The sequence below is a fragment of the Phyllostomus hastatus genome, unplaced genomic scaffold (genome assembly GCF_019186645.2).
Source record: "Phyllostomus hastatus isolate PE091 unplaced genomic scaffold, TTU_PhHast_1.1 phas_contig_86, whole genome shotgun sequence".
Taxonomy (NCBI): domain Eukaryota; kingdom Metazoa; phylum Chordata; class Mammalia; order Chiroptera; family Phyllostomidae; genus Phyllostomus; species Phyllostomus hastatus.
In genome coordinates, this window is record NW_025333977.1 from 32,319,013 (window position 1) to 32,346,271 (window position 27,259).

Here is a 27,259-nt window from a genome sequence, read left to right on the forward strand (position 1 = left end):
TCTTTCCTTGAATGGTTAAAACGTGTAAGCTAACACAAACCTGTCACAGTCCGCTGGCCATCACTTAGGTTATTCCACCACTTGTTAATCTAAAACAGAAGGAGAACTGCATATCACCACAGGGTACATAGCCAACAGACATAATAAATTTGTGGCAGAGTGGAAAGCATGCCTAGGTGCCTTACACCAGACTGATTAGCTACGTGAGCTCAGACAGATTACTCCTGAACTTCAGTTTCCTGATTATAAAATGGAGAGTGTTAGCAGTATTGTCATAAGAACTATCAACAAAGTAAAGCACTTACCATACTATCAAATATTGATAAGTGTCAAGTAAGTGTTTATTCACCAAGCTCCAATCCAGTTTTAAAATTCTGAGAATATTTTCTAATAAAATTGCCCTTTTTTAGGTGTACTAATAGTATTGAGGTTTAGAAAAAGAGAGACAAAGAATCATAATCTTTCAGGGACACACATTGAACTTTTTATGGATGAATCAGGCCTAGGATTTGCTTTATAGTAATCATGGTGGGGAAGGAAGGGAAAAAAAGGGACTAGATGAAAAACAAAGGTGGACATGTGTCGATCACCACTGAAGCTAAATAACAGGAGTTCATTATACTATTCTCTTTATATTTTTTTATCTGTTTGAATTAAAGTTTTTAAATAAAAAACATATTGTACTAAAAAATGAGCCAGGCTTTGTATATGAATTCAGAAAAGAAGTCCAAGGTTTAAAAAAATGTTACAGATCAATATGCATATGGATCCATGCATGACAACAACTATGTTTCTATAACTATAATCACACTGTGTCTGAGCTCTCAGACCTCACTCACTACGTATGTAGTGTATGGCGGGGCTTCCCCGGACTTTGCTTCCCATGTGACATTAATGTATTGTTTCAAAATTCTCCAGTGGGCATGGATTTTATATTTTATAGCCTACCATTTAACTATAATAAACATCCATCTTTAGATGAAGATTATGTATATTGCCTGTCATTTTGGTCATTCTAAAGAGGCACTTTGGGTATCAAAACTTTATAGTGCAATTGTGCTAGAAAACTGTAACTTTCTAAGGGACCTGGGATTACGGAATAGGTTAGTTTTACTATTTCTCAAACATACTGAATTGAATAAAGATCACTACTTATTGCAGTTTTTCACCTATATATATTAAATCCATTGCTCTGCTGACATAAAGCCTCTCCATAACAGGTAGATATCATGCTTCTTATTTGTGTCTATGAGAAGGTGAAATGAATCCTTCTCCCTACTTAAAGGGATCTTTCATTAGGAAAAAGAAAACCCAAGGCTGCCCCCTCAGAATCTTGCTGGCCGGGATTAAGTTCGTAGGAAGCAGAAAACTGAAGAAGACATAGACCCTCTCTCCAAACTGGAGGGTCAGCGTGTCATAAAAAAATGAAGGTGCTTAAAAACCACATGCACCTGGATCCACATAATAGTTTCCATACCCAGAATTCACCATTAAGTATTGTCAAGTGGAATAAATAAAATAAGTGTCTTGTCTAAAAGGCAGTATTTTCAAACAATCATTTAAGGGGAAAGAGGGCCATCAACTTGCATATGAAGAAAGGGCGAAAAGCCCTGCATTTTTGCGCTCTTCCTGCACTCTCATCCTCTGACCACAGTCAGAAACACTCAACAGCCAGTATTTACCAGAGGCACATAAGCATCACATCATTAAGAAGCTTTTTAAAATCCACATAATTCTCTACCCCTAAGGTATAAGTATTTTAGGAAACTGCCTGTAATTCCAATAACCCAGCAAGCTGACGTAAGTAAAACTGGCCCTTAAACTTTAGTAAGTCTGAGAGAGGTGCCAAAACATTAACAAATATCCCTGGTGATTCTTGATACACATGGGTAGAGGGACAAACTGCTTGGAATGCTGTCAAGTACAACACTGCCAGATATACAAAATACTAATAAATACATGATTGTAAAGAAGAATATTAAGGGCACTGATTTCACATCTACTGATTTAATGTTGCCATTAACTAAAAACACTTCATAAGTAACCAGACCAAGAATTGTTATTGAAAGAATGAAGAAAGCCATGTTTATCTTTACCTCCTTTCTGAAGTCTCCTTCCTTTTGTGGTCTTATGCTATCCAACCAATCAGCTTTTATGCCATCAAAATAACTCTGAACCCTGGATTTCAGTGATTCGTATTGCCAAATAGCAGCCGTTCCAAATGCACAGCCTGTAAACTACATAAAATACATCACAGAATAAATTTAAGAGTGCACAGTTCCAAGAACAGTAACTACTGCATTTTCATTGCTTTTAACGAATCAGCGAAGAACAACTGGCACAGTGAAACCTATTCGGTGAAAATAACACGGTTCCCATTTTTAACTTCATGGTACTCTGGGGCCTGTTTACAGCTGGAAATTTTCAAAAGAAAATTCAAAATATTAACTTAATATCACTTGAAATGTTATACCAAATAAGAGGCCCATAAGTTCTTCCCTAGGGCTTACATAAGTGAATAAGATTCTAACAGCAATTACCAAAATTTATGTTCTCCTGTAATCATTCATGACCGCGAGACACCCAGACCCTTCTGACTGCCCCGCCCCCACTCCGCTATAAGGGCCCGGGCAGGACGGGCAGTGCTTTGACAGTGCACCTGCAGCAGGGGACGAAATCCCAGTCGTCTGAGCTCTTACCCCAACAGTGAAAAACAAAGGCTTCACGAGAGTCCTTATAGGATAGGGAGAAGGGTAAAAGACTGTTTCTTCTACAGGAGGAACCAAAGCACTCCTCTTGTATGCTTCGCCACTTGATCCTGTGTCTGATTTCCGAGGTTCACCTTTCCTGGGTGCTTTTCTGAATCCACATCTTTGCTGAATAAAGAAGTTAAACCTAGAGGGGAAAATAACAGATTAGAAACAGAGCTGCAAAAAAGAGAGGGAAAAGAAACAGAGCTGCATCTTGCAAACATCAGCGCCTCTATGAGCCTCCCACTCGGCCCACCACCTCAGTTTACTCACATTCAACAGCCCCAAAGAAGCCAAAACACCTACTCCCACGCAGGATTTAAGGTCAGATCACTGAACTGTTCCCCTTTGAAAAAGGGTGACATAAACTACAGCAACTTTAGAATTTATTTGGGTTGTTATTGTATATCAATCAACAAAATAATTTGTATCAATCCTCCAGAGTTTGCAGTCCCATAAAAAGCTGAAGAAGTCCTGACTGGTGTGGCTCAGTGGGTTGGGTGCCATCCCTGCTACCCAGGGTACCTTCATATGCTGCAGGGTCTGGAAGGCTAAAAAAGAGTATTTCCCAGGTGGTAAACGCACAATACGGTGTACAGATGATGGGCTGTTGAATGGTGCACTTAAAACCTTAGTAATTTTGTGAACCAGTGTCACCCCAATGAATTCAATAAAAAGGAAAAAACAACAACTTTATTTTCAAGCCCTGGCCGGTGTAGCTCAGTGGATTGAGGGCAGGCTGTGAATCAAAGTGATGCAGGTTCGATTCCCATTCAGGGCACATGCCTGGGTTGCAGGCCATGACCCCCAGCAACCTCACATTGATTTCTTCCTCCTTCCCTTCCCTCTCTAAAAATAAATAAATAAATGAATAAAATCTTTAAAACAAACTTTATTTTCCAGGTATCCTTTTGGTTAGGGTTCCAGATGTGATCAGAGTCTGCTAATCAGATACACTGGCACAATACCTGAATCAGAAGTGAGTTTGGTGACAAGACAGGACATGAGGCATCAATTTTGCTACTGAAAATAATGGTGGAAGTAGCAGTTTTACTTTGGTCAAGAGATCCTGATTTGGCAGCAGCTTCTCCAGTAGTCTCATTATTGCATATATACTGCTCTAAAACCATAATCTATTATTTCTCATGAGTGTGTAAGTTAGCTGACGCAGCTGAGCAGTTCTGCTGGTCTCATCTGGGGTCACTCATAGCCAGTCATGTGACCACTAACTAGAGCTAGAGTCTAAGATGTCCTCATTCCCATATCTGGAGTATTAGTACTGACTGTCAACGGGCCCCCTTTCTTCAAAAGGTCCCTTAGTTATCAGTAGTCTAGCAGGGGCTTCTAACATGGCAGTGGGAGTGTTCCGAGGCAAAAGGCTAAAGCTGCAAGGCTGCCTGAGGCCTAGACCCTGGACCTTGAACATTAGTTCTGCCACATTCTACTAGTCAAAGCAAGTCACAAGGCCAACCCCACTCCAAGGAGTAGGGAAATAGACTACAACTCTGGATGAGAAGAGCTGTAAATGACTGTGGCCATGCTTTTTAATCTACTGCATCGGCAGTGGAAGAGACAGTTATGACTGTGAAAGCTTAGTCTAAAACACTAATTCTCAAACTTGGTTCCTGAAGAGTAGTAGAATATGCCACCCCAAATACGCTAATTTAGTCTAAGAGTTATTTTTAACTGAAGCCAACTGAGTCCTGTAAAGGCCCGGACAGATATCAGAAAGTGCCCTGCCCTGCCCCTATTTGCCTAAAAGGATATAAATTTATAAAGGGGTACCCATCCTAAATTAACACACCTTTGAAAATGCCCCCCCACCTTTAGAAAGATTTTATCTATTCATTTTTAGAGAGAGGGAAAGAGAGGGAGAAAGAGTGGAAGAGAAATATTAATGATTTATGAGCAGCATCAATTGGCTGCTTCTCCCACACCCTGAACTGAGGACTGGGCCCACAACACAAGCATGTGCCCTGACTAGGATATCGAATCAGAGACCTTTGAGTTCATAGGCCAGCACTCAATCCACTGATCCACACCAGTCAGGGCTGAAATTCCCCGCTTCTGACTTCCAGTCAAAATGGTGGGGTAGGCAGGGCTTGCCTCTTCGTATAACCACATAAAAATTACAACTAAAATATATAACACCCATCACTCAGAACTGTCGATATCAAGTTGAATGGAGGTCTGACAACTACAGAATTAAAGAAACCACATCCATCCAGATAGGTAGGAGGGGTGCAGACAAGGAACAACCTAGTCCCTCACCCATGTGCGGTGTATAAATATTCAGGAGGGGTATCTCAGGAGCAAGGAGTCCCAGTCCACACTAGGCCCCACCCTGGGTCCAGGATTCCAGTGCCAGGAAGGTAGACCCACAACTTCCGGCTGCAAAAACCAGCAGGGATCGAGTCTGTGGAATAAACTGCTGGATCCCACACAGTTCCTCTTAAAAGAACTCACACACAGACTCACCTACTCAGACTCATTCCCTCTGAGCTCCAATACCAAGGTAGCAGCTTGAAAGGCACCAGTGACATAGAGGAAGGAATTGAAAGTGACTGGCATCAAGGCAAACAGAGGTCACTGTCCCTTTTCTAAACCTTCCTCCCACAGAGCTGGCAAACAGGTTCCATATCTGAGACTCAACCTGGCTGACACTGTATGACCTGCCTTAGAGATCCCCAGAGACTCCACCTCACCCAACTTCCGGGCCCACCCAAGATGTGTTTCCTTATGGATAGCTGGTATTGGCTTATGCTTCACAACTTCTAAAATCCTCTCAAACAAGCAACAGCTGGCCTCAGTGAGCTCCAGACCAGGCATTAGCAGCAGCCAGCCTAGAAATCTCCAAGCCCAGTAAAAGTAGCATCCATCTCAGATTGCTTTATAGCTAGGCAGGGTGGCCCCAGGCAAAACACAAGTGGGAGCTGACCTAGGCCAGAACCTCACAGGAACCCCTGAGGCAGCCCACCAATGGACGGCTAGAGACCACTTCAGAGCACCACCACTTTGTCCCTGCACAGCTCATCCTCCATGGAAAGCAGAGGTTGATAGTCAGTGGTCACAGCCAGTCCTTGCAGCTGACTGGCCTGGGTAAATCCCTCCCACTGATCTGCCAACAGCAACCAAGGCTCAACTACAAGAGGAGGGTATACTTAGCCCACATGAAGGGCACACCTCACATACCCAACTTGGGTGATGGGGTGACTGTGCCACTGGACCCTTATAGGACACCTACTACATTAGGCCACACAACCAAGACATAGAGTCAAAGCAGCTCTACCTAATACATAGAAAAAAAGGGATCCTGCCAAGACGAGGAGACAAAGGAACATGGCCCAAATGAAAGAACAGATCAAAACTCCAGAAAAAGTCAAACGGAATGGAGATAAGCAATCTATCAGATGCAGAGTTCAAAACATTGGCCATAAGGATATTCAAGGAACTCAGTGAGAACTTCAACAGCATAAAAAAGATCCAGTCAGAAATGAAGGATACATTAATTGAAATAAAGCCCAACTTAAAGGGAAATAACAGTAAAGTGGATGAAGCCGAGAATCAAATCAATGATTTGGAACATAAGGAAACAAACAAACAAACAAAATCAGAACAAGAAAAAAGAATCCCCCCAAAAATAAGCAGCCTCTAGGACAACTTCAAATGTTCTAATATTTGTATCATAGGGGTGCCAGAAGGAGTAGAGCAAAAGCAAGAAACTGGAAATCTATTTGAAAAAATACTGAGAGACAACTTCCCTAATTTGGTGAAGGAAATAGGCATGCAAGTCCAGGAAGCAGTGAGTCCCAAACAAGATGGATACAAAGAAGGAAGCCCTCTCCTAGACACATCATAATTAAAATGCCAAAGGTTAAAGATAAAGTGAGAATCTTTAAAGCAGCAAGAGAAAAGAAGTTAACTACAGAGGAGTTCCCTTAAGCCTGTCAGCTGATTTCGCAAAAGAAACTTTGCAGGCTAGACAGGACTGGCAAGAAATATCCCTCTCTACCCAGCAAAGCTATTATTTAGATTGAAAGGCAGAAAAAGAGCTTCCCAGACAAGAAAAAACTAAAGGAGTTCATCATCAATTATATGAAATGTTAAGGGACTTATTTAAGGATGATTAAAACTATGGACAATAAAGTGACAATACATACCTATCAACGATTGAACCTAAAAATCAAACTAAGCAATCAAGAACAGAGACAGAATCATTTCTCTCTTCAAGGGACAGAGACAAAATTCTCTCTACTGAGAGCATTTTGATGGTGGCCAGCAACAAGGGGGTGTGGGGGAATGAGTGGAGAGGGGATTAAGAAGTACAAGTAGGTAGTCACAGAATGGCCGTGGAGATGTAAAGTACAGTGTAGGGAATGGAGTAGCCAAAGAACTTATACTCATGACCCATGGACATGAACAAGGTATGGGGATTGCCTGAGGGAGTGGGGTTGCTGGGTGGAGCGGAGACAAAGGGGGGATAAACTAGGACAACTGTAATAGCATAGTCAGTAAAGTATAATTAAAAAGAAATTCCCCCTTTCAGACCCTTCTTTCTTTTGTATATTCTTTTTATTTGTTTTTTAATAGTTCATTTTTTATTGTATTTTTTCCATTACTACTTATCCCCCATACCCTCTTCCAACCCCCCCACACCCCCTAATCACCTCACTGTTGTGTACTAGACCCCTTCTTCTAAAGCCCGTGAGAGCACATAATCTTCATTATTTTGTAATCCAATCACTCTTACTTCCTCCCTCTTCCATGTAATCTTCCTTATTTCCCCCCTTTAATTTCAAATGCATAACAAATTTGCAAAACTGGTGTTCTCCAGAGGATTTGAGATCCTGCTCCTCAGCATAAGTTATCAGTTTGGCTCAAATAACTCTTGCAAAACACCCTTTTCTCCCCTATACTACATATTAGAATTGCCTGGTGAGCTCTTAAAAATACAGGCATACCTCATTGTATTGCTCAACTTTAATGCACTTCACAGATGCTGCAGCTACAAATTGAAGGCAAGCCCCTCCACCAGCACAAAGATTACAACTCACTTTATTACAGCTCCCTTTATTGAGAGTCACTTTATTCCAGTGGTCTGGAACTGAAACTGTAATAGCTCCAATTTATGCCATACTTAGAAATACCAGAGCTCCCCTGCACACCAATTAAACACTCTCCAGGGGTGGGACTGAAGCATCACTTTTTTAAAGGGCTCCCCAGGTCATTCACACCTGCTGTCAGAGTTGCCACGTATCAAAAGTATGGAAAGACTTTATTTAGTGTGCATGCAAATCACCTGGAGATCCTGTTAAATTCAAGTTCTAATTCAGCAAGTCTGAGGTGGGGTGAATCTGAGATTCTGTATTTCTAAACAAACAATTCCTAAATTATGGACTGACAAAATATAGTCTGAAGGGTAGATTTGCCCCACCAGCTAAGAATGGTTTTTGCAATTTATTTATTTACTTACTTGCTTATTTATTTAAAATCCTCGCCAAAAGACATGCTCACTGACGAGAGGGAAGGAGGGAGAAAAAATCTACGAGAGAAACAGGATCGCTTGTATCCCCTACGCCCCCAAACCAGGAATCAAACCCGCAACCTTTTGCTGTATGGGACCACGATCCAACCAACTGAGTCGCCCGGAAAGGGCTCAACTATACTTGAAAAACAAACAAATAAAAAAAGGCCAAAAAAAAAAAAAAAAAAAAAAGCTTAGCGAATAAAAAGATCAAAATCTCCAAAAGAAGGAAAAGAGGAAAAAGGAAGGAGAGAGGGAGGTGGAGACAAAAGCGAAGAGGAAGAGACACAGAAACTGAGAGGAAGAGGACCAGATTGAGAGGGAGCGTGAAGGAGAGAAAAAGAGAAAGAAGAAAGCGAGAGGGAGGAAGAAAAGAAAGGAAAAGAGGGCGGGAATGAGGGGATCCAATATCTTCCTCGCGGGGCTGGGAGCCGCGGCACTCAATCAGCTCTCAGAGATCAGTTCCCCTTCCGGTCACGTCCCTCCCGATGGGAAAGGGGACTGTGCGGGCTCACGGACAAGCTGGACGGGGCTGGTCACTGTGCACCCGGGGCGTGGGGGCACGGCGAGAAGCGAGAACTGCACAGAGGCGAGAAAATAAACGGGGAGGGAAGAGAAGAAGGGACCGAAGAGGCTATAGGATGTGCCGGAAGCGGCAAGAGAGGCTCGCACGGCCTCCGTCCTCGAGGATGCGCGGCCAGAGCTAAGGACCGAGAGGCGAGAAGCCTAGAGCGGCGGTCAGTACCTGCGTCCGAGCAGCCGCGGCGAGGCGAGGGTTACAGGGAGCTTTTCGCAGCTGCGGCAGCCCCCCGGCGCAGCCCACGCCCGGCCACAGCCCCAGCCTCTCTGCGCCCAGCCTCGCCACGCCATCTTCCCAACCTCTGCCCCACCATGGCCCGACCTTACCAACCCCGACCGCGGAACCACTTCCGGGGCGAAGGAGGGGGGAAAAAAAAACACAAAACACCATAGAGTGCCGATAAACAGCCTAGAGCGCCCCCGCGCGGCTGAGCAGCAGCCGAACCAACCCAAGAACTGGGGACCTGTTCCCCGGCTGGGTAAACCGGGACCTCGGAGGGGCGTGGAAGAGCGGCCCGCCCTCTACCCTATTTTCAGGTTAAGAGGGAAAACTAGCATTTATTGAGAAATGCCAAGCTCCAGGCACTTTCTCTAGTGTTATTGTACTAATCCTCCCCAAACTCTTGAGGTCCATATTTATTACTGTTTTGCGGTGGCTCAGAGGTTCGAAGAGAAGCAAGTTTTCTCAATTACTATTTTTTTCTCAATTTCACCATTTCATGTTATGACACACTGAAGAGGATGTACCTCATAGCTTTAATAAAAAATCTAAGCCTGAAATGAAAATCTGGATTCTAGATAAAACTCCACCTTCAAGACCCAGCCCTTGCTACCTGTCAATCAGCTTAATTTCCTGCCACTCCATCACTCCCTTCGACCCTAGCAGAACCACACTGAATCGTTTGCAATTCGAAAGACACCTACTTCTAGGTTTCTATTTCTCCTAGAGTTCACATACCATTGTCTCTCCCTTCTCAACCTACCTAACCAACTTGTCCTTAAGACGAACCCCAATCATCACCTCCTCTAGGAGGCTGTAGTCAGTAAAAAGTTTCCCTTGACTAGCGAGGTCTGAAAATTAGCTGACAATGACAAATTAACAGAAGAAAAGCACATAAATGTTCTTACCGAATTTTTACAATGCACGTGGGGGTTTCCACAAGAGAATGAAACAAAGTGACCAGAGCAGAAAGCTTTTATAACTTTTAGAAAAAGAATAATTTGTGACTGACAGGACAATGGGGTTTGTGCTAGGGGTATTCCACCTAAGGCTAGGTAGTCTTTATCTCGCTTAACTTGGAGGATAAGAGTTTCTAAAGGTTTGTTTGTGAATTACTGGCACATGCTCTCTTGTCTCTGGGTTTATTAAGAGTCTGATCCAGGAAAGGAGACATTTACTTCTTGCCTTTAGGCAGGGAAGTGGAAACATTTTCTGCATTTGCTGCTTCTCAATTGCTTTTAGCCCAAAATAACTTTTATGTCAAAGAGGCCTACTTTGTGGCAACACATTCTGGTTTCCCTTAAGGCCCTTCCTAGACCTTCACTTTAATTTAGATGACCTTTATTTGTGCTTCTATACTGCTCTATGCATATTAGTACAATAGCACTGCATTCATTCCATCAATATTTATTAAGCATGCCTACAGCATGCCAGACAATGTACTAATTCTGAGATGTATTTTAGAAAGTACTAACTCTGACCTTGAAACCAGAAAAGTCAGCCTTTGTGCAGCCTGTTACTACTAGAACCAATAAGCAGAGACAGGAATTGAATCTTTTTTAAAAAATTTATTTTATTTTATTTATTTTTAGAGGGGAAGGGAGGAAGAAAGAGAGGGAGAAATACATCAATGTGTAAGAAAAACACTGATCAGTTGCCTCCTGCACGCCCCCAACTGGGGACCTGTCCCCCAATCCAGGCAGGTGCCCTTGACCAGGAATTGAACCAGTGACCCTTCTGTCTGTAGGACAATGCAGACCCACTGAGCCACACCAGTCAGGGTGGATTGAATCTTTATGGGCACTTCATTCAGATAACCTTCAATCTGAGAAGACCGAGGGTTTTGTGCCCTAACATACTGTCTTACATTTCCTTTCAAGCCAGCCTTTTAATAAGGAGGAAAAGTGTTGGGAACTGCCCTGCCTGGTTTCAGGAGCTGCAACCCCCCATGGCTAAGGCTGAGTGAGAGACCTCTGGACCAGAAGCCACTAAGGAGACAAAGCTTATCTCCCTGGCAGGAGCGCCACTTCTGCTCCTTGCCTGGCCCCCATTGCTTCGTTGGTTAGCCAATAATGGGTAAGATCCCTCATGTGAGGGTCCATCTAAGACAGGCACAATTACGTTGGAAGGCCCTCAGGGAAGGACCTGGGGGGCTGTGGGAAAAGGGGGTGATCAACCCTCGCCCCTCAGCTTTGACAAAGCCTGAGTCCTCATTCTGCCTGCAAGAAGTCTCCTAATCTCTCAGCTGCCGTGCCTCCTCTGCCTGATTTAAGCCTGTAACAATGACAAAGGGTGGTGCAGCCCTATGCTGGAAATGGCAGGCTTCCCTGGGTAATTAGGCCTGAGAAAGGATATGTAAAATCCTGTGACGCCTGCTTTGCTGAGGATGCTCTTAATTAGATTATAAAGGCTGGGGGGCAGGAAATGAGTTTAGTCTCTTAAGTTTTGTAGCTTTTTAGGTGCTAGACCCTGACTCAGTGTGAGCTCTTTTAGTTCTTTGAACGTTATCTGTCATTTGACCCTCACTGCCAGACAATGATTAATAAGCTGTATCTGTATTCCTACCCCCCAAAATTAATAAAAGCCTGTTCAGGCAGGGGCGTGGGGCGCTCTCCTCTTGAGAGAGTGGCCAGGCTGCTCCGAGGCACCCTCCCCTTGAGAGGGTAGCCATGCCGTCCCTTTTCTTCCACAGGACTCGATAGTCCGCGTGAATTTCTCTCGTGTCTCATCCATCCACAACACCGTGGATACTGCTGGCCAGTATCCGCGTCAGAAAAGTGTAGTTAAGGGATTGGGAGTTCAGGAAAGAGGTTAATCAGATAAAGCTGCAGTCTGGCAATTTCCCTAACATCCTTTCATCTGTTTGTCACACGTGGGCACAGGCAACCAGAGATTTTCAGTTCTTAGAGATTTCGGACAAAGAATTGAACCGAACTCATAGCGTTTATAGCATAAAGGGAGAGAGCAGATTTATTAAGTGATAGTACACTCCACAGAACATGGGAGTGAACCAACTCTGAGTGGAGATTGACCTCTCGGGCTGGAGGGATTCTATTCTTATAGAATGGATCCTTCCTGGCTAGTTTTGGTGGGCTTTTATTGCACATGTACAAATAGTTGTACTACTTTACAGCTACTGCTCATGTGGTCTCCCATGATTTCCCTTGGTTGGCCACCAGGGAAAGTGGTCACACAATGTTAATTTATTATAATGATATTATAACAAAGCAGGCGTCATGTAGCATCTTCTGTGCAGGTGCATTTATGAGTCACCATGATTCAGTGCTTTTCCAGATAGCATGCACAACCGGTCTTAGAACAAGATTTCTGTCCTATGTTATTGTCCTTCATCTTAGCTCTGGGGTACCTCCGGAGTTTCCTCCTTCCTAACTATCTCCTGCCTCTTGCTGACTGGTGATTTTCTATCTAGGTCCTGTGTCCTATGTCCTGGGTGATTTTATTTATTTGTGTTTCAGGGATGTCTCTCCCTGGAACACAATGGCTCGGATACCACCTTGATTGCTTACAGTCCCTTCTGGAACACAAAGTTCAATTGCTTGTGGTCTCCTGGAATCAGGGAGGGCTGTACCTTTAGGTCTGAAGCAAAGGCTTTTACATGCATTAACTACTAAGCTTAACTATTAGCTAAAACTAAAATTTTCTAATTCTTGAGTTTCCCCATCAACATCACAGAGATCCTACTTCATTGGGAGAGAAAAAAATCAAGTAAATAAACAGGCAATTGCAGTGTGGTGGGGGAAGTGCTATGATCAGACAAGCAGAAGGCTCTGTGGGAGCTCATGGAGGGGAAACAGCACAGGTGAGAGGTGAGGAGCAGGAGGCAGGGTGAAGACTTCCTAGAGAAACTGGAGGGAAGGGCCAAAGTGTTCTAGAGAGAGGGAATAGCATTGGTGATGTCTTCCAGGGTATGACTTATTTGAGAAACTAAAATAAATTCACTTGTGTCATAGACGTCCAGCCTGGGATTTTGATTTTACCCCATTTGCAAGATACCCCATCCAATCAGTTTGGATGCTGGCAGAAACCAGGAGACTCTGGAGTCAGAGACTCCACTAATTGGAGGAACACTAATCCCATCATGAGGGCCCCACCCTCGTGACCTCCTCTTCATCCAATTGCCTTCCAAAGATCCCATCTCCAAATAGTATCACATTGGGGACTAGGGCTTCAACATGTGAACTGTAAGTTTTAGGGAGACACAATTTAGTCCATGACACGTTGGAAGAAAAAGATAGTGTTGCCGTATGGAACAAAGGCACGCTTACTTCCTATTCTAAAAAATTCCAGTTCCCTGAACTCAGCATTCCTCTCCTATAATGCGACCCACCAAGTGTGCAGGTGACAGTGAGCCCTCTTCGAGTCCCCCCATGGGAACTGGAACTCAGGGAACTGGCACAAAAATACTGACACTCGGGCTAATGCTATTTCTGTGAGCAGTAAGTTGTCCTTCATCTGTGACCCTAAATTCTTGTGTTTTCTACCAGCTTGTGTAAAACTGTGTCAGGCTAACTTGTTAGCTCTCCAGTCAGGCAAAATACCAGAGCTCTCACAGCTCTTGACTGGGACCTGTTGTCAACATAAACATTCAAAACCTGAAGAAAATTTTTATGAGTTTATTTGAGCCAAACTGGTGACAGTTGCTGGGAAGCAAGATTAAAAAATGTTCTGGAGAATGGCAGTTTTACAGTTTCTTTTTTTTTAATTATTTATTTTTACTTAATTTTTAAAAGATTTTATTTACTTATTTTTATAAAGAGGGGAAGAGAGGGAGAAAGAGAGGGAGGAAACATCAGCTGTCTCTTGCACACCCCACAAATAGGGACTGGCCCACTACCCAGGCATGGCCCTGACCGGGGTCAAACCTGATAAATGTCAGTTCCCAGGTTGGCACTCAATATACAGAGCCACACCAGCCAGGGCTACAGTTTCTTTCATGGATTTGTACTTAAGGAAGAGTACTTGAAGGTGGGAGAAAGCAAGCTGGGGACTGGATTATGAGCTAGTTAGCAACCGTCTGTGCTCCTGGAGCACAGGTGGCAAACACAAGGCCCGAGGCCAAATCCAGCCCTCCACCTTGTTTTATCCCACCCGGCACCTTGTTTCTACCGGGCGGCAGCACTGAGCTCTCACTTAACTGTTAAGGAGTAGTTACATTTATACAGTCCTAAAATTACATTCAACTCTTTGAAGGCAACCATGAGGCTGATGTGGCCCCTGATGAAAATGAGCTTGACACCCCTATGACCTTGAGGGTCTGAGAAAGGATTTTCTGGCATTTCAAAGGTGTACTGACCTAGATGCATAAGAAGAATGGACAGGGTTTGCTTAAAGCAAAGATAAACCTTTTACTAAGGAAGTTGTAGGCCTGGGGTGTGACTACCCAGCATGACCTGCCTAGTTAGGGATTTATGATCGGATCACCCTCTGAGATACTTTCTGTAGAGCCCCTTTTTGTTCACACTGTGAATTTTCCATTTCAGAGAGAGAGCACTTCTGTGGGTGCTGACATGGCTGATGGCTGAAGAGGAAAGAAGCTGGAAATTACTAAAGATGAGGAAGCTCAGAAACTGAGAGTCCTGGAGGTTGGCTGGGCTGTTTACATTAACTTGAGTCACTAGGGTGACAGCAGGACTTGGAGTGGAATCCTGAGACATTGGTGGAAGAGAGGTCGTGAACAGATGATTAATAGTGTTGAAGAAGTGCTAGAGACACAGGGCGGAGTGTCAGCAGAGGAGAAATTCATGCTCAAGGGGATCTGTGGACACCTGATCTGGAAGAATCATCAGGGCATGATGAGGACGTGGTCTACCTCCTGGACGCCAGGGGTCTGAGATTGGGATGTGCTGGATGTTCTCTGCTTGTCCCTCTGTTACAGAACAGGGCCTGGGGGGGGCGGGGGCTACGATATACTATTACTAAAAGGAACCCGCACTAGGTTTGCTTGTCTGCTGCCAGAGGAAAGATGTCTCTCAATACCAGAGATTTGTGAAAAGGAAAGGAAATGTTTATTTAAAGCTATACAGACTTAAAGTAGTGACCTAACGTCTTCATTAAAATATCAAAGTCCTTTAGGATACCCACAGATGCACACAGTCCTTCCATCTCCCTCTGCCCTAAACTGGGGTACCGTATTCTCAGGAAAAATAGAGGCCCATGATCCAGGCTCCCGGCACCATCAGCTGTGTCACTGTCAGGATCTCCAGCTTTGGACCCCAGTTAATCCAAAGTCATGTGGCACCTCCTCATGGCCTACTGGCAAGAGTCCTTTCACCCTTCCTCCAGGCAAAGTCTCTGCTGCTTCCTAGGCCACGTGGCCAAAGGGAGCACCCCAAAGCCACGTGGTCCTCTTTTACCAAAGCTGCAGTGGTCCCCACTCTGGCAAAACCATGTGGTTGTCTCCACCAAAGCTGTGGGTGTCTGCGCTCTACCAAAACTGCGTGGTTCTCTCCTCAATGGCTGCTGAGCCTGGGTTTATGGTTTTTCATTTTTAATTTTTTAATTTTTCAATCTCAGTTCCTTATCCACAAAATAATTCTTTTTAAAATATGTTTTATTGATTATGCTATTACAGTTGTCCCATTTTTCCCCCTTCATTCCCCTCCACCCTGCCACCCTCTCCCACCCACATTCCCCCCTTTAGTTCATGTCCATGTGTCACAAGTTCTTTAGCTTCTACATTTCCCATATTATTCTTGCCCTCTCCCTGTCTATTTTCTCCCTACCGTCTATGTTACTTATTCTCTGTACCTTTCTCCCCTCTCTCCTCCTCCCACGCCCTTGTTGCTAACCCTCCATGTGATCCCCTTTTCTGTGGTTCTGTTTCTGTTCTAGTTGTTTGCTTAGTTTGTTTTTTTGTTTTAGGTGTGGTTGTTAATAATTGTGAGTTTGCTGTCATTTTACTATACATGGTTTTTTATCTTCTTTTTCTTAGATAAGTCCCTTTAACATTTCCTATAATAAGAGCTTAGTGATGATGAACTCCTTTAACTTGACCTTATCTGAGAAGCACTTTATCTGCCCTTCCATTCTAAATGAAAGCTTTGCTGGATAGACTAATCTTGGATGTAGGTCCTTGCCTTTCATGACTTGGAATACTTCTTTCCATACCCTTCTTGCCTATAAAGTCTCTTTTGAGAAATCAGCTGATAGCTTCATGGGAACGCCTTTGTAGGTAACTGTCTCCTTATCTCCTGCTGCTTCTAGGATTCTCTCCTTCATTTTTACCTTGGCTAATGTAATTATGATGTGCCTTGGTGTGTTCCTCCTTGGGTCCAACTTCTTTGTGACTGTCTGAGCTTCCTGGACTTCCTGGAAGTCTATTTCCTTTGCCAGATTGGGTAAGTTCTCCTTTATTGTTTATTCAAATAACTTTTCCTCTTGTTGCTCTTCCTCTTCTCCTCCTGGTACCCCTCTAATTCAGATGTTGGAATGTTTAAAGATGTCCCAGAGGTTCCTAAGCCTCTCCTCATTTTTTTTGAATTCTTATTTCTTCATTCTTTTCTGTTTGGTTGTTTCTTTCTTTCTTCTGGTCCACTCCATTGATTTGAGTCCCAGTTTCTTTCCCATCACTATTGGTTCCCTGTGCATTTTCCTTCATTTCACTTAGCATAGCCTTCATTTTTTAATCTAATTTGTGACCAAATTCAACCAATTCTGTGAGCATCCTGATCACCAGTGCTTTGAACTATGCATCTGATAGGTTGGCTATATCTTCATTGCTTAGTTGTATTTTTTCTGGAACTTTGATCTGTTCTTCTGTTTGGGTCTTTTTTTTTTTTTTTTGTCTTGACACACCTGTTACGTATGAGGGGCAGAGCCTTAGGTGTTCACCAAGGCAGGACAACCCAGGTCGCAGCACTGTGATGCATCACAATGTGGGGGAGGGGTCCGAGAGTGAACAGTGTTGCTTGCTCTGCTCTCTATTGGATTTCAGTCACTTTCCCCGCTTCCCCCAAGCAAACTGGGCTGTTCTGGTGCTGATTCCCATGTGGGTGGGCTTGTGTACATCCTGAGACCCTGTGGGTCCCTCCAACTAACTCTCCTGTGAGGCTGGGAGTCTTTCCTGGCACTTCAACCCCTACAGGTGTTTTTAATTGGTGTTTTGAGGTCTTATTTCCCTGCACTGGGACCCTGGGTTGCATGGTCTGTCTCACTCCCCAGTTTTGCTGGTTTATTTGCTGGGTTTATCTGCCCATGAATGTGGGACCACCTGGTCAGCTGCCTTGCACACCCCACCCCTCCACAATCCTCCGCCTCGCTATGTCTTTTTGCTGCCACCCTGTGCCCAGGGTCTGCCAGCCGCCACCTGCGTGCCCAGGGTCCGCCCGCTGCTGTCTTGTGCACTTGGGGTCCGCAAACCACTGCTTTTTTTGCTGTGATCCCTCTCCGCCCTTCCTACCAATCTGGATGAATGTGTCTATTTTAACACCTTAGTTGTCGAACTTCCATACAGTTGAATGTTCTATCAGTTCTGGTTGTTATTCTGTTTCTAAATTGTTGTTGTCCTTATTTTGGTTGTGCAAGGAGGCACAGTGTATCTACCTACGCCTCCAACTTGGCCAGAAGTCCCGAGTCTGGATTTAAATCCTCATGCCAATCTTCCTCTCCACCCTTATTTCTGACTCCTCTTACAATCAGTTATACCTATCAGCATTCCTGTATTATACCAAGTTTACTGGGCTGCCATTGTGAGTCTGCACAGGGGTGGCCCCATGTCATGGAGCCAATCTTGTCCAAGCTCTCACGCAGGTGCTGTAACCTGGAGGATCTTCCCCCAGTTACATCTTGGGTGGAAGTCCCTTCCATCCCCCTGGCTCAGAGCATGGCCACAGCTATTTAGCATATCTATGAAACCAGTTAAATGTTATAGATATGTTAAATGACCATGCCAGAGGTTAGCTGCAAAGCTGTTGCTGTACAAAACAGCTCTGCATGTTCCTGCTCCATGTGTCCCTTCCCTCAACTCACACCTGTGGGGGAGGACATCTTATATATTTTTCTAATATTTCCTGGACACCTTAAGTTCTGGACCCCATTCCAAATCCCTATTTGGGGCCCCCTCTTGGCTGCACCCTGTTACACCTCCAGATCATCCTTCTATGCTGTTCCAGGCCTCCGAAGACTGACCTTTATAAACCACATCATCACACTCTTGCCCTCTGGCTTTCAGCTGGACTCAGCCAATTGCAGGTACCAACAGGAGACTGGAGCAAGGGAGGAGAAGAGCACTTATTCTGCCCACTCCCTTCCTTCTTGATCTCCATGGGTTTGTTCCTGCATTCTGTGGGTTGGTTCCTTAATTCTGTTACTAAGCTCTTCTCGTTGCTCATTTTGAGTGAGGGTGCTATTTCTGGCCAGAGCCTGAACTGACACAGGAAGAACAAGCAGTTTCCATTCAAAGGCTGTAGGAGAAGCAGAGTCATCAGAGGGAAGTCAGGGGTTAGGTTGAGTGGGAAGGATCTGATGACAATGGTCCAGGCACAGGAGTATTCATTATTATCATTTGCCATTTATTGTGCACTTACTATGTACCAGGTACTGTGCTTGGCATTTTACATGCATTATCATATCTAATTAAATCTTAATATAAGCCAAATGAATTGGCATTATTATCCCCACTTTGCAAATAAAACTGAGTTTTACCAGTATTCTGACACTTTGACTCTTGTGGGAGAGAAAGAAGTTTTATTCTACTCTTCTGGGTTCTTCTGGCAGCTTTAATAATCAAATTGACATGAGAGAGATGACCCAGAGAAAAACAACTGAATTTAATTACATAGGTATGTGTGGGAACCCCACATAGAGGAGCCAGAGACCCCATATACACGAGAGGGCTGGAGACAAAACTAAAACAAGGCACATGGGACATTTTGAGCGAAGGGTTAGGTGAGGGGCCTCAGGCTTCAGAGGGGAGGAAAGTCATCCACAGGATGGCAGGCAAGAATTGTCCAGTAATTGGATGTTTTCCCTGCCCTACAGCTAACTCATAAATAGTCATTTATGGTAAGGTCTCTCATTATGGGCAAAGCCCATTTATACTCTCTATGGGAGAGGTAAAAGTTTCCTGTGAGCCTGCAGGGTCTTGATTGCCTTCAGCTCAAAATAACCCACACGCCAAAAGTAGCATACCTGGGGAAGGCCTATTCTAAACCCCTTTCACACTCATTCCTAGAAATTCAGATAATAATTTCTACCCTGTCACTTTGATTACTTCGTGTGTGTCAGGGACCCAGCCGTACATGCTTGGCTCCCAACACATAGCAGCTACCATCATATCGTTATGTGATAATAATTAGAAACTGAGGTGGAAGCCAATACATGGGGCGAGGGGCTTCTGTCATCATCATTTTTATTTTAGGGCCATAAATAAAGATGCAAATTGCTTATGTGTGCATTTGGGAGAAAGAAAGGCCCACCAACATGTACTGGGCGCTTATGTGCCAGGCTCTGTGCTGAGCATTGTCGCTTAGGACAGGCCTAAGGGACAGCTACTATTATCACCCCATTTAACTGATGAGAAAACCAAGGCACACAGAGATAGGTTATTGATAGCAAAACTGGAACTTTAAACAAGTTTAAAGTTCAAATGAGGGAAAGCTTCCTGGAGGAGTTGGCCTTTGAATGGAGTGACATGGAGGGGGCCAGGCCGGATCAAAGACAGGAAGCTCCATGGTGGGTGTCAGAGGTGCTGCAAGCTCCAGATAGAGGCCCCAATGGGTGTTTTTCAATGCCATTAAGAAATTAACCTACCTGAAGGTAGTGTCACATCCTACAGATTAAGGGGTAAGCCCCACAAGACTGCTCCCACAAGTTCAGGTCATGCTTCTAACCAACAGGCTATGGATCAGAGGTTCTCACGATCCCCTTCTTGGTTTGATTGATTTGCTAGAGCAGCTCACAGAACTCAGAGACATATTTACTTATGTTTACCAACTTGTTGTAAAAGATATTATAAAGGATACAGGTGATTAGCCATACAAAGGGGTCTGTGCAGCAAGACCCAGAAGGTCCCCAGCACAGGAGCTCCTGACCCCGTGGAACTAGGGGTCCAGCATGTGGATTTGTTCATCGGCCCAAAAGCTCATCAAATCATTTGTTCAAGAGCTTTCACAGAACTTGATCTGCAGTTTCCCCCACACCTTCCTGTGTGGGGCCAGAAGTTCCAACCTTCTGATTGGGTCACCAGCCCCATTGTGAGGCTACCTGAGGGTTCCATCCTCAATGATCTCATCATCAAAAAGGGCTTCTGATGACTAACAAAATACATGCCCATCACTTGGGAAATTCCAGGGGTTTGAGGAGCTTTGTGCCAGAAGCAGGGACAAAGGACAAATACCTTTCTTTCTCTTTCTTTCTTTCTTTCTTTCTTTCTTTCTTTCTTTCTTTCTTTCTTTCTTTCTTTCTCTTTCTTTCTTTCAGATTTTATTTATTTATTTTTAGAGAGAGAAGTGAGGGAGAAAGAGAGAGAGAGAGAAACATCAATGTGCGGTTGCTGGGGGCCGTGGCCTGCAACCCAGGTATGTGGCCTGACTGGGAATTGAACCAAATTCATGTCTTAATACACCCCAGGGCTCTAACAGAAAGAGACTGGCAGAGGGCTGGGAGAGTGAGGCGAGAGGCGGCTGAATTAGGACCCGCTTTGTTGTCTCCACCGTAGAGCCTGCCTGGGTCACACACCGCTGTCAGCCTTGGTTGGGGATCTCCAGGCCAGAGAGCCCCAGGTTTTCTGCTGCTTTCTGGGACCCCGCTTGTCTAGTGGGTCCCAGTCTGGACACCCCCAGCGCTGGGTATGGTTCCACACAGAAAATGAGGTATCTGTGAGAAAGTGTCAAGATTTCAAAATGCCTAGAGGAACTTGTGTATTTGCTTGCAAACAGGCCTGCTAACTAAATACATCAAGTTTCCTTATTTCTGGCTGGAATTCCACCGCCTTAATGTAGCAGTGATGACTGGTATCCTATTAACTAGAAATACTGGCATATTCATATGCACATCTTCTAAATAACTCAAAAGATAAAGGTAAGGCATTCCTTTTTTAGAAGTCAGATTTACTGAGGTACGATTTATATAGAATAATATTCGCCCTTTTAAGTGTACAGGTAAATGATTTTTTGACAAACACATACAGCTGTGTAACTGTCACCACAATCAAGATACAGGAAATTTTCATCACCCCAGAAAGTTCCCTTGTGCTGCTTATAGTCTTAAAGCCCTTCCTCTTTTTCTGTAGCTTAATTAATGGATTATGTTTTATTTATTCAACAATTAATTAATCATGTGTCTACAGCAATCTTGTTAATTTTTGTACCTACCAATGTGTTCATGAGCTGTAATAAGCCTTTGAATTTGTGCTGTAGCTTCATAAATCTGATAGACCTTGGCATCTCTCGTTATTCTACAGGGCATTCTGTATTAAATCCATTGCCTCCAAAAATCTGCACAGCATCAGTAGCCAACCAGTGCTCAGTATCTCCAGCAAATGCCTTTGCAATAGATGCATAATAGGTATTTCAGCGACCAGGATCAACCTCCCAAGCTGCTCTCTGGTAATTTAATCTAGCTAGTTCAACTTTCATTGCCATTGCAGCCAGCGAAAACGATGTTCCTCAGTGCTCTACAAGCATCTTTCCAAAACGTTCCCCTCCGGTGCATCCTTGGTAGCTTCACCCAAAGCGATCTGTGCCAGTCCCACAGCACCAGCTGCAACTGGAGGTCTGGTGTTACCTAAAGCTCCCACTGCAAATTTGAAACCAGCTCTCTCACCAGTTAAAACATTTTCTTTAGGCACATTCATATCTTCAGAGACAAGTCCTCTTGTGTCTGAACACCACTGGCCCATGTTTAATTCCTTTGTTCTAATCTGTATTTCTCGGGTGCCTGCCTCCACAATAAATCCAGTAAAGGCTTCACTAGCAGGAGACTTAGGATCCAGATCAGAACAAGCCAATAAAAAAATACCAGCTGGCTTTTTCTCCATTGGTTATACACATCTCCTGACGTTAATAACATACTGAGCTTTCTCTTCTGCCTTGGTGTGTATGCTGGCTACATCAGAGCCTGCTTCAGTTCCGTTTGTGTAACGGATAGACACATATCGTTGGCTCTTCAACCATCCTCCCCAAAGACTTCTTTTGTTGTTGATGGTTCCCAGCAATAACAACAGGCATTTGCTCCAAAGAATTTGCTTCAGTAGAGTCTGAAGTCCTGTACATCCATAAGCCAATTCTTCAGTAATTAAACAGGCATCAGAAGTTCCAAGCCCAGGGCCTCCACATATTTCTGGAAGTTGCGTGTTCATTAAACCAAGTTCCCAGGCACTCTAAATAGCGGGACAGGGTGGTCGCCAGTCTGTTCGTATTCTGCAGCCACAGGGATTATTTCCTCCCTGGCAAGTTTACGAGCAGTAGCTTGAAATTATTTCCATTGTTCGGTGAACTCAAAACTAAATCCCAATCCTCATTCACGTTGTAGGGGCAGCTTTTGTATGTTGTGGTGTCTAGTCAAAACGAGAGAAATCCTGCAGCCTTGCCCTAAACAACGCTGCCAAGTTGAGCGGTCCAGCTATTTGGTCCCTCACCCGCCTAAGTCTGTTCTCAGGCTCTGTGGGCAGAAGAGACAGGGGCCGGGGCCGGAGAGGGGGCAGAGTAGCCAAAGGAGATCTTTAGTTGGGTTACTTTACATTCCCACCAACAGCTTACGAGAAGTCCACTACTTGGAATTGTCAGTTTTGTTTTTAGCAATTCTAACAGGCATGTACTGGCATCCTATGTTGATTTTAATTTGTATTCCCTTAATACAAGTTACTCTTTTTAAATAAACAAGACTTGCCTGGAGACACAATGTTTCAAAACTTGGGGATCCTCGGGGGCGGGGATCTGAAGTAAAGTGAGTACTTCGTAGAGACCTTGTTGAATGAAAACAGTTGCGCTGGCTGCTGGCTTTGCCTAATACAGAGGCTAGGGGAGGTATTTTCCGGTCCTAGGTCTGCAGGGACCTGCACTTCGTCCCTTTGGTCGGTAGAGGGCAGGAGAGGGCAGAAAATAAGCTGCCCATTGTTGGCTTATCAGGCGCCAGCATCAATTGTATTTGGATGCATTGCTATGTTTACAGTTTTGCTTGAATTACTTTCCCACTGAATCTATGTAGCTCCTATCTTGTGAGGTTTGACTCTCCATATTAAGCTTGTGCAATGATTCAATGTCAAACTTTAACTAACTTTGCAAAATCCTTCCCTGCCAAAACATAACTAACCTAACTGAACTACCGAAACTGATTCACTTTTGTAGAATGCTTAGTAAGTCTACTCTTTAATGTCACTCCAAAGAGCTTGTGTTAAAGGGAACTATGAGCAACTGAGCAAGGTGGATTCCTGCTCCTCATCTTCTCTAAATTTGCAGGAGCCAAGAGACACCAAGGAAAGATTGAGGAGGATAGGTCTCTAGACTCCCAGCTAGCTATAGGACCCTCTCCCTAGGGCCAGGGATAGGGCAGCTCAGAGGGAGTATTGCACAGATCTGGGGCTGGGGCTGCAGAGTGGCCCCCAAAGATGTGCCCCAGGCTAAGCCCTGGGCTCCCCTCTGGTAGTTGGAACCAAAATGTCCTGAGCAGGGTGGCAAACCTCAGGAAGAGCTCCATTCGAGCCAGCCAGTCACCTGGGCATACCCAATGCCCTGGAAGCAGAGGGAAAGGTCAGAGGGCAGCTGTCCCTTTCCCACTACACCTCCTACCCACCACCCATGACCCAGTGCTGTGCTCAGTTCCTGCAGAGAATGGCAGGAAGGCCTCATTGACTATGAAGTTTCCATCCTTGTCCAGGAAGTGACCGACGTTGAATTTTCAGGGGGTCTCCAGAAACTGAGGGTCATTGAGCACAGAGGTCAGGTTAAGCAAGATGATGGCGCCCTGCAGAGAGGAGCTGGTGGCTCAGGGAACCTCTGCTGGCCTAGCACCCAGCCATGACACTAGGCTGCAAGCGAGCTTGGGAACACCCCATGTGCTGGTGAGAGCTACCCAGGGGCCAGGGGGCCTTGTTAAAACTAGGCAGGCAGGCCCTTTCTGGGTTCCCCCTTCCAGGCTCACATCAGTGAAGTGGCTGCACTTACACTCCCTGGCTAAGGGCCACCTGCCCCTATTGTAAAAACTTCCAGCCTGGGCCAGAGATGGCCACTGCCTCCTAAGGAGAAGGCCAGAAGCTGTAGGCATGGCTGGAGGGAACCAAGTTCTATACAGGACAGCAAATACTCTGTGTGTGTGTGTGTGTGTGTGTGTGTGTGTGTCAGAGAAAGAGAGAGAGAGAGAGAGAGAGAGAGAGAGAGGTAAAATGGCAGACAAAGAGAAGGAAAGACTGAGTAGTGAAAAGAAGAGACAGAAAGCTTTGCTCTAGGGTTGGGGAGAGTAAAGGTGAACCCTAAGCTTAGCCCTCACTTTATCTCAGAGGAGAAGGGAGTGGTTGGAAAGAGAATCCAACTAATCAGATGGGAGCAGAAAAGAGCCAAAGGCTCGTTTTGTCTGTGATTTCTGCCCCTTACCACGTGGAACCCGGGCTGCCCAGGAGGCCAAGGTGGAGCCAGGATGGGGCTGGTTATGGACCTTGCACCTGGGACACTCAGTGGCAGGTGTTCTGAGGAGGGCTCCTTTAACGAACGCCAGGGAATTAACTTGTCCACCCCTGTGGGGCCCAGGGGACTAGCTACAGGATTCTTGGCTTTAACAAAGGTATCTTGAAATTAAAGAAAACTCAGCAGAGTTTGAAGCTGGTACACCAAACAGGAGCCAATAAAAAATGCAGAAATTCAAACAATGTAAATATTTTCAGAAGGCACTTTCTTTTCTTTCTTTCTTTCTTTTTTATTTTTTAAATTTATTTTTATTTTTTAGTTGAAGAACTGAAGCTTAAGGGAGGGCCTGGCCCTAGTGGGCAGACCCACCGGAACTCAGACCTGGTCTCTCTGTGGTTTTAAACAGAGGGTTTGGGAGGCACATGTCTTGCTGCTGCCTTTGGAGCCATGTTTCCTAATTATAGTCCTGGGAATTTCCCCCATTTTCCCTCCCCAGGATGAAGTAACCTTTGTATTCAACAGTTCTTACTAATCACCTGCAGATGCAGAGGCTCCTGGCAAAATGCCCTTTTCCCTCCAGAATTATTTGTCATGTTCTGGGTGATGTTCTGGACTTCTCGCAAATGACTGAACTAAATTCTTGGAACAGGCTCAGAATACTACCAATCCATACACTAAAAGGGCAACCTCCCCTCCCCCAAATTACAGAGCCACCTGCCTGCTGGGTACCCCCTGGGGACTCTCTGCCAGCTTCTTCCCAGTTAATGGCAGTGTGAAGTTCATAATCAAACAGAATGTCTGAGGAGAGAAGGCTTGAAACGCCACCACAGTGTTAGGAGCCATTGCCATTGCTATTGTCATTACCACTCAAAGGAATGGCTCGGAACGGTTTAGGAATATCTGTAACATTTAATGACCTGCTGTCAAGCCTCGATTCTGCTCTCAGGGCCACCTCTTGCCCAAGCTGGAAGGGCTCCACATTGATTCCAGGCTGTTCACAGTCCCCTGCAGCTCTTATCACAGAACAACTGTAAAATCATATTGGCAGGAATGAACTCTTAAAATGGAAATTTCTAATCCCAAATGACATGGAACTGAGCTGAACTCTGGTTCCCTCCTTTTCAACTTGACCTAATTTGGCACAGCTTTTAGACAATCAGCCTTCAGAGCATCCTGCCAGGCCAACAGATGAGCTGATGACATGGTCCTGTCCTCACCGTCTGGGAGACATTCGTCAAACCTATGGACTTGCTGGCCAATTACTGCCAAGAGAAGTTCCGTTTCAGCCAATCTGGCAGATCAATGGACAATGCAAAACATCCTCACTTTACCCACTGGTTCATTTACTTATGTAGAGAGGTATTTCTGGGGCTATACAAATGGTAGGAAGTGTGGTGGAAAGAGCAAAATCTTGGTATTGGAGGCACTTGAATTTGAAACTCAGTTAAGTCATTTACTGTGTGTTTGGGGCAGTTACTTGAGCTCTCTAAGCTGAAGTTTCCCTGCCTAGAAAAAAAAAAAGAATAAAAATAACATCTAAAGAATAGGGTTGTTATAAAGAAGAAATGTGTGGGGGCAGGAATCTCAAGTCTGATGAAATTAATAATAACTTCATAATCGCAACCTGGCAGGGCTCTTGAAGTCAAGTCTGCCCTGAACTGCGGTTCTAAGAGTTAAAGACAGTCATGATGGAGAAGCCTGGGCCCCCTCCCTTTGCCCCTATCGTTCTCATAGTGTGCTGCACGGTACCATCCAGGCTTCTACCACGACAGGCTGGAGCATCAGTGCTGAGCCAGAGCTGCTTTCTGAGAAAAGTCCTGGGGTTCCGGCCCCCACCTCCACACACAGAGTAGTCACCCTGCACCAGCACGCCAAGGTGAGTGACTGTTTCATTTTCATTAAAATGTCAACATTGGTGCTACATTACTTTAAAACACCCCCCAATAATTCTCAACTCCTGCCACACACTCCCTGTGAAACCCCCTCCTCTTGAGGGCAGGCTGGATCTAGTGACTCACTTCTTACAAACAGAACATGGCCAAGGTGACGGGCTGTCACGTCTGAGGTTAGGTGACCGAAAGCCCGTAGCTTCCGTCTTGGGTGTCCTCTCCCTTGCTCTCTCTAGTGCAGGTGAGCCGCTGTGCTTTGAGCAGCTGCGTGTAGAGGCTCAGACGTCCAGGTCCTGGGAGTGGCCTTCAGCCAACAGCTCTCGAGCAAGTGAATCCTGAAGATAGCCTGCGAGTGAGCTTCAGGTGGAACCTCCCCAGGGGCACCTTCAGATTTGACTGCGGCCCCAGCCAGCAACCTGATTCAAAGGCATCCAGCTAATCTGCACACAGATCCCTGGTCCTCTGAAACAGTGAGACCATACATGCTATTGTCTTAAGTTGCTGAGTTTTGGGGTAATTTGTTACACGGAAAGATAAAGAATGAATTCAATCAACATCTTTTATCTTGAATCTGGATCGCTCAGTCAGTTATTATGAAACCCGACTGATGTGCTGGGTGCAAAACCCTTCACATCCAGTAAGCCTGGGCAAAGAGAGGGAATTATTGTGTTCCCATCCAGCTCGTGTCAGAAATCAGCATGGAAACCAGTCTCAGTGAG

At 44.8% G+C, this 27,259-nt stretch overlaps 1 protein-coding gene and 1 pseudogene across 1 annotated transcript in view; both read right to left on the reverse strand.

Moving 5' to 3' along the window:
* Positions 1 to 9,189, reverse strand: part of PARL (presenilin associated rhomboid like) — a 33,525-nt gene extending 24,336 nt beyond the window's left edge. The window contains exons 1-4 of the mRNA XM_045852017.1: positions 9,020 to 9,189; positions 2,700 to 2,895; positions 2,097 to 2,237; positions 41 to 89 (exon numbers count right to left, since the gene is read on the reverse strand). Of these exons, the coding sequence (XP_045707973.1) occupies positions 41 to 89; positions 2,097 to 2,237; positions 2,700 to 2,895; positions 9,020 to 9,144 (511 nt within the window). The 5' untranslated portion in view covers positions 9,145 to 9,189. The remainder of the gene's footprint in view (positions 1 to 40; positions 90 to 2,096; positions 2,238 to 2,699; positions 2,896 to 9,019) is intronic.
* Positions 9,190 to 21,388: 12,199 nt separating this feature from the next.
* On the reverse strand, positions 21,389 to 27,020 carry LOC123827462 (annotated as a pseudogene).
* Between the last annotated feature and the right edge of the window lie 239 nt (positions 27,021 to 27,259).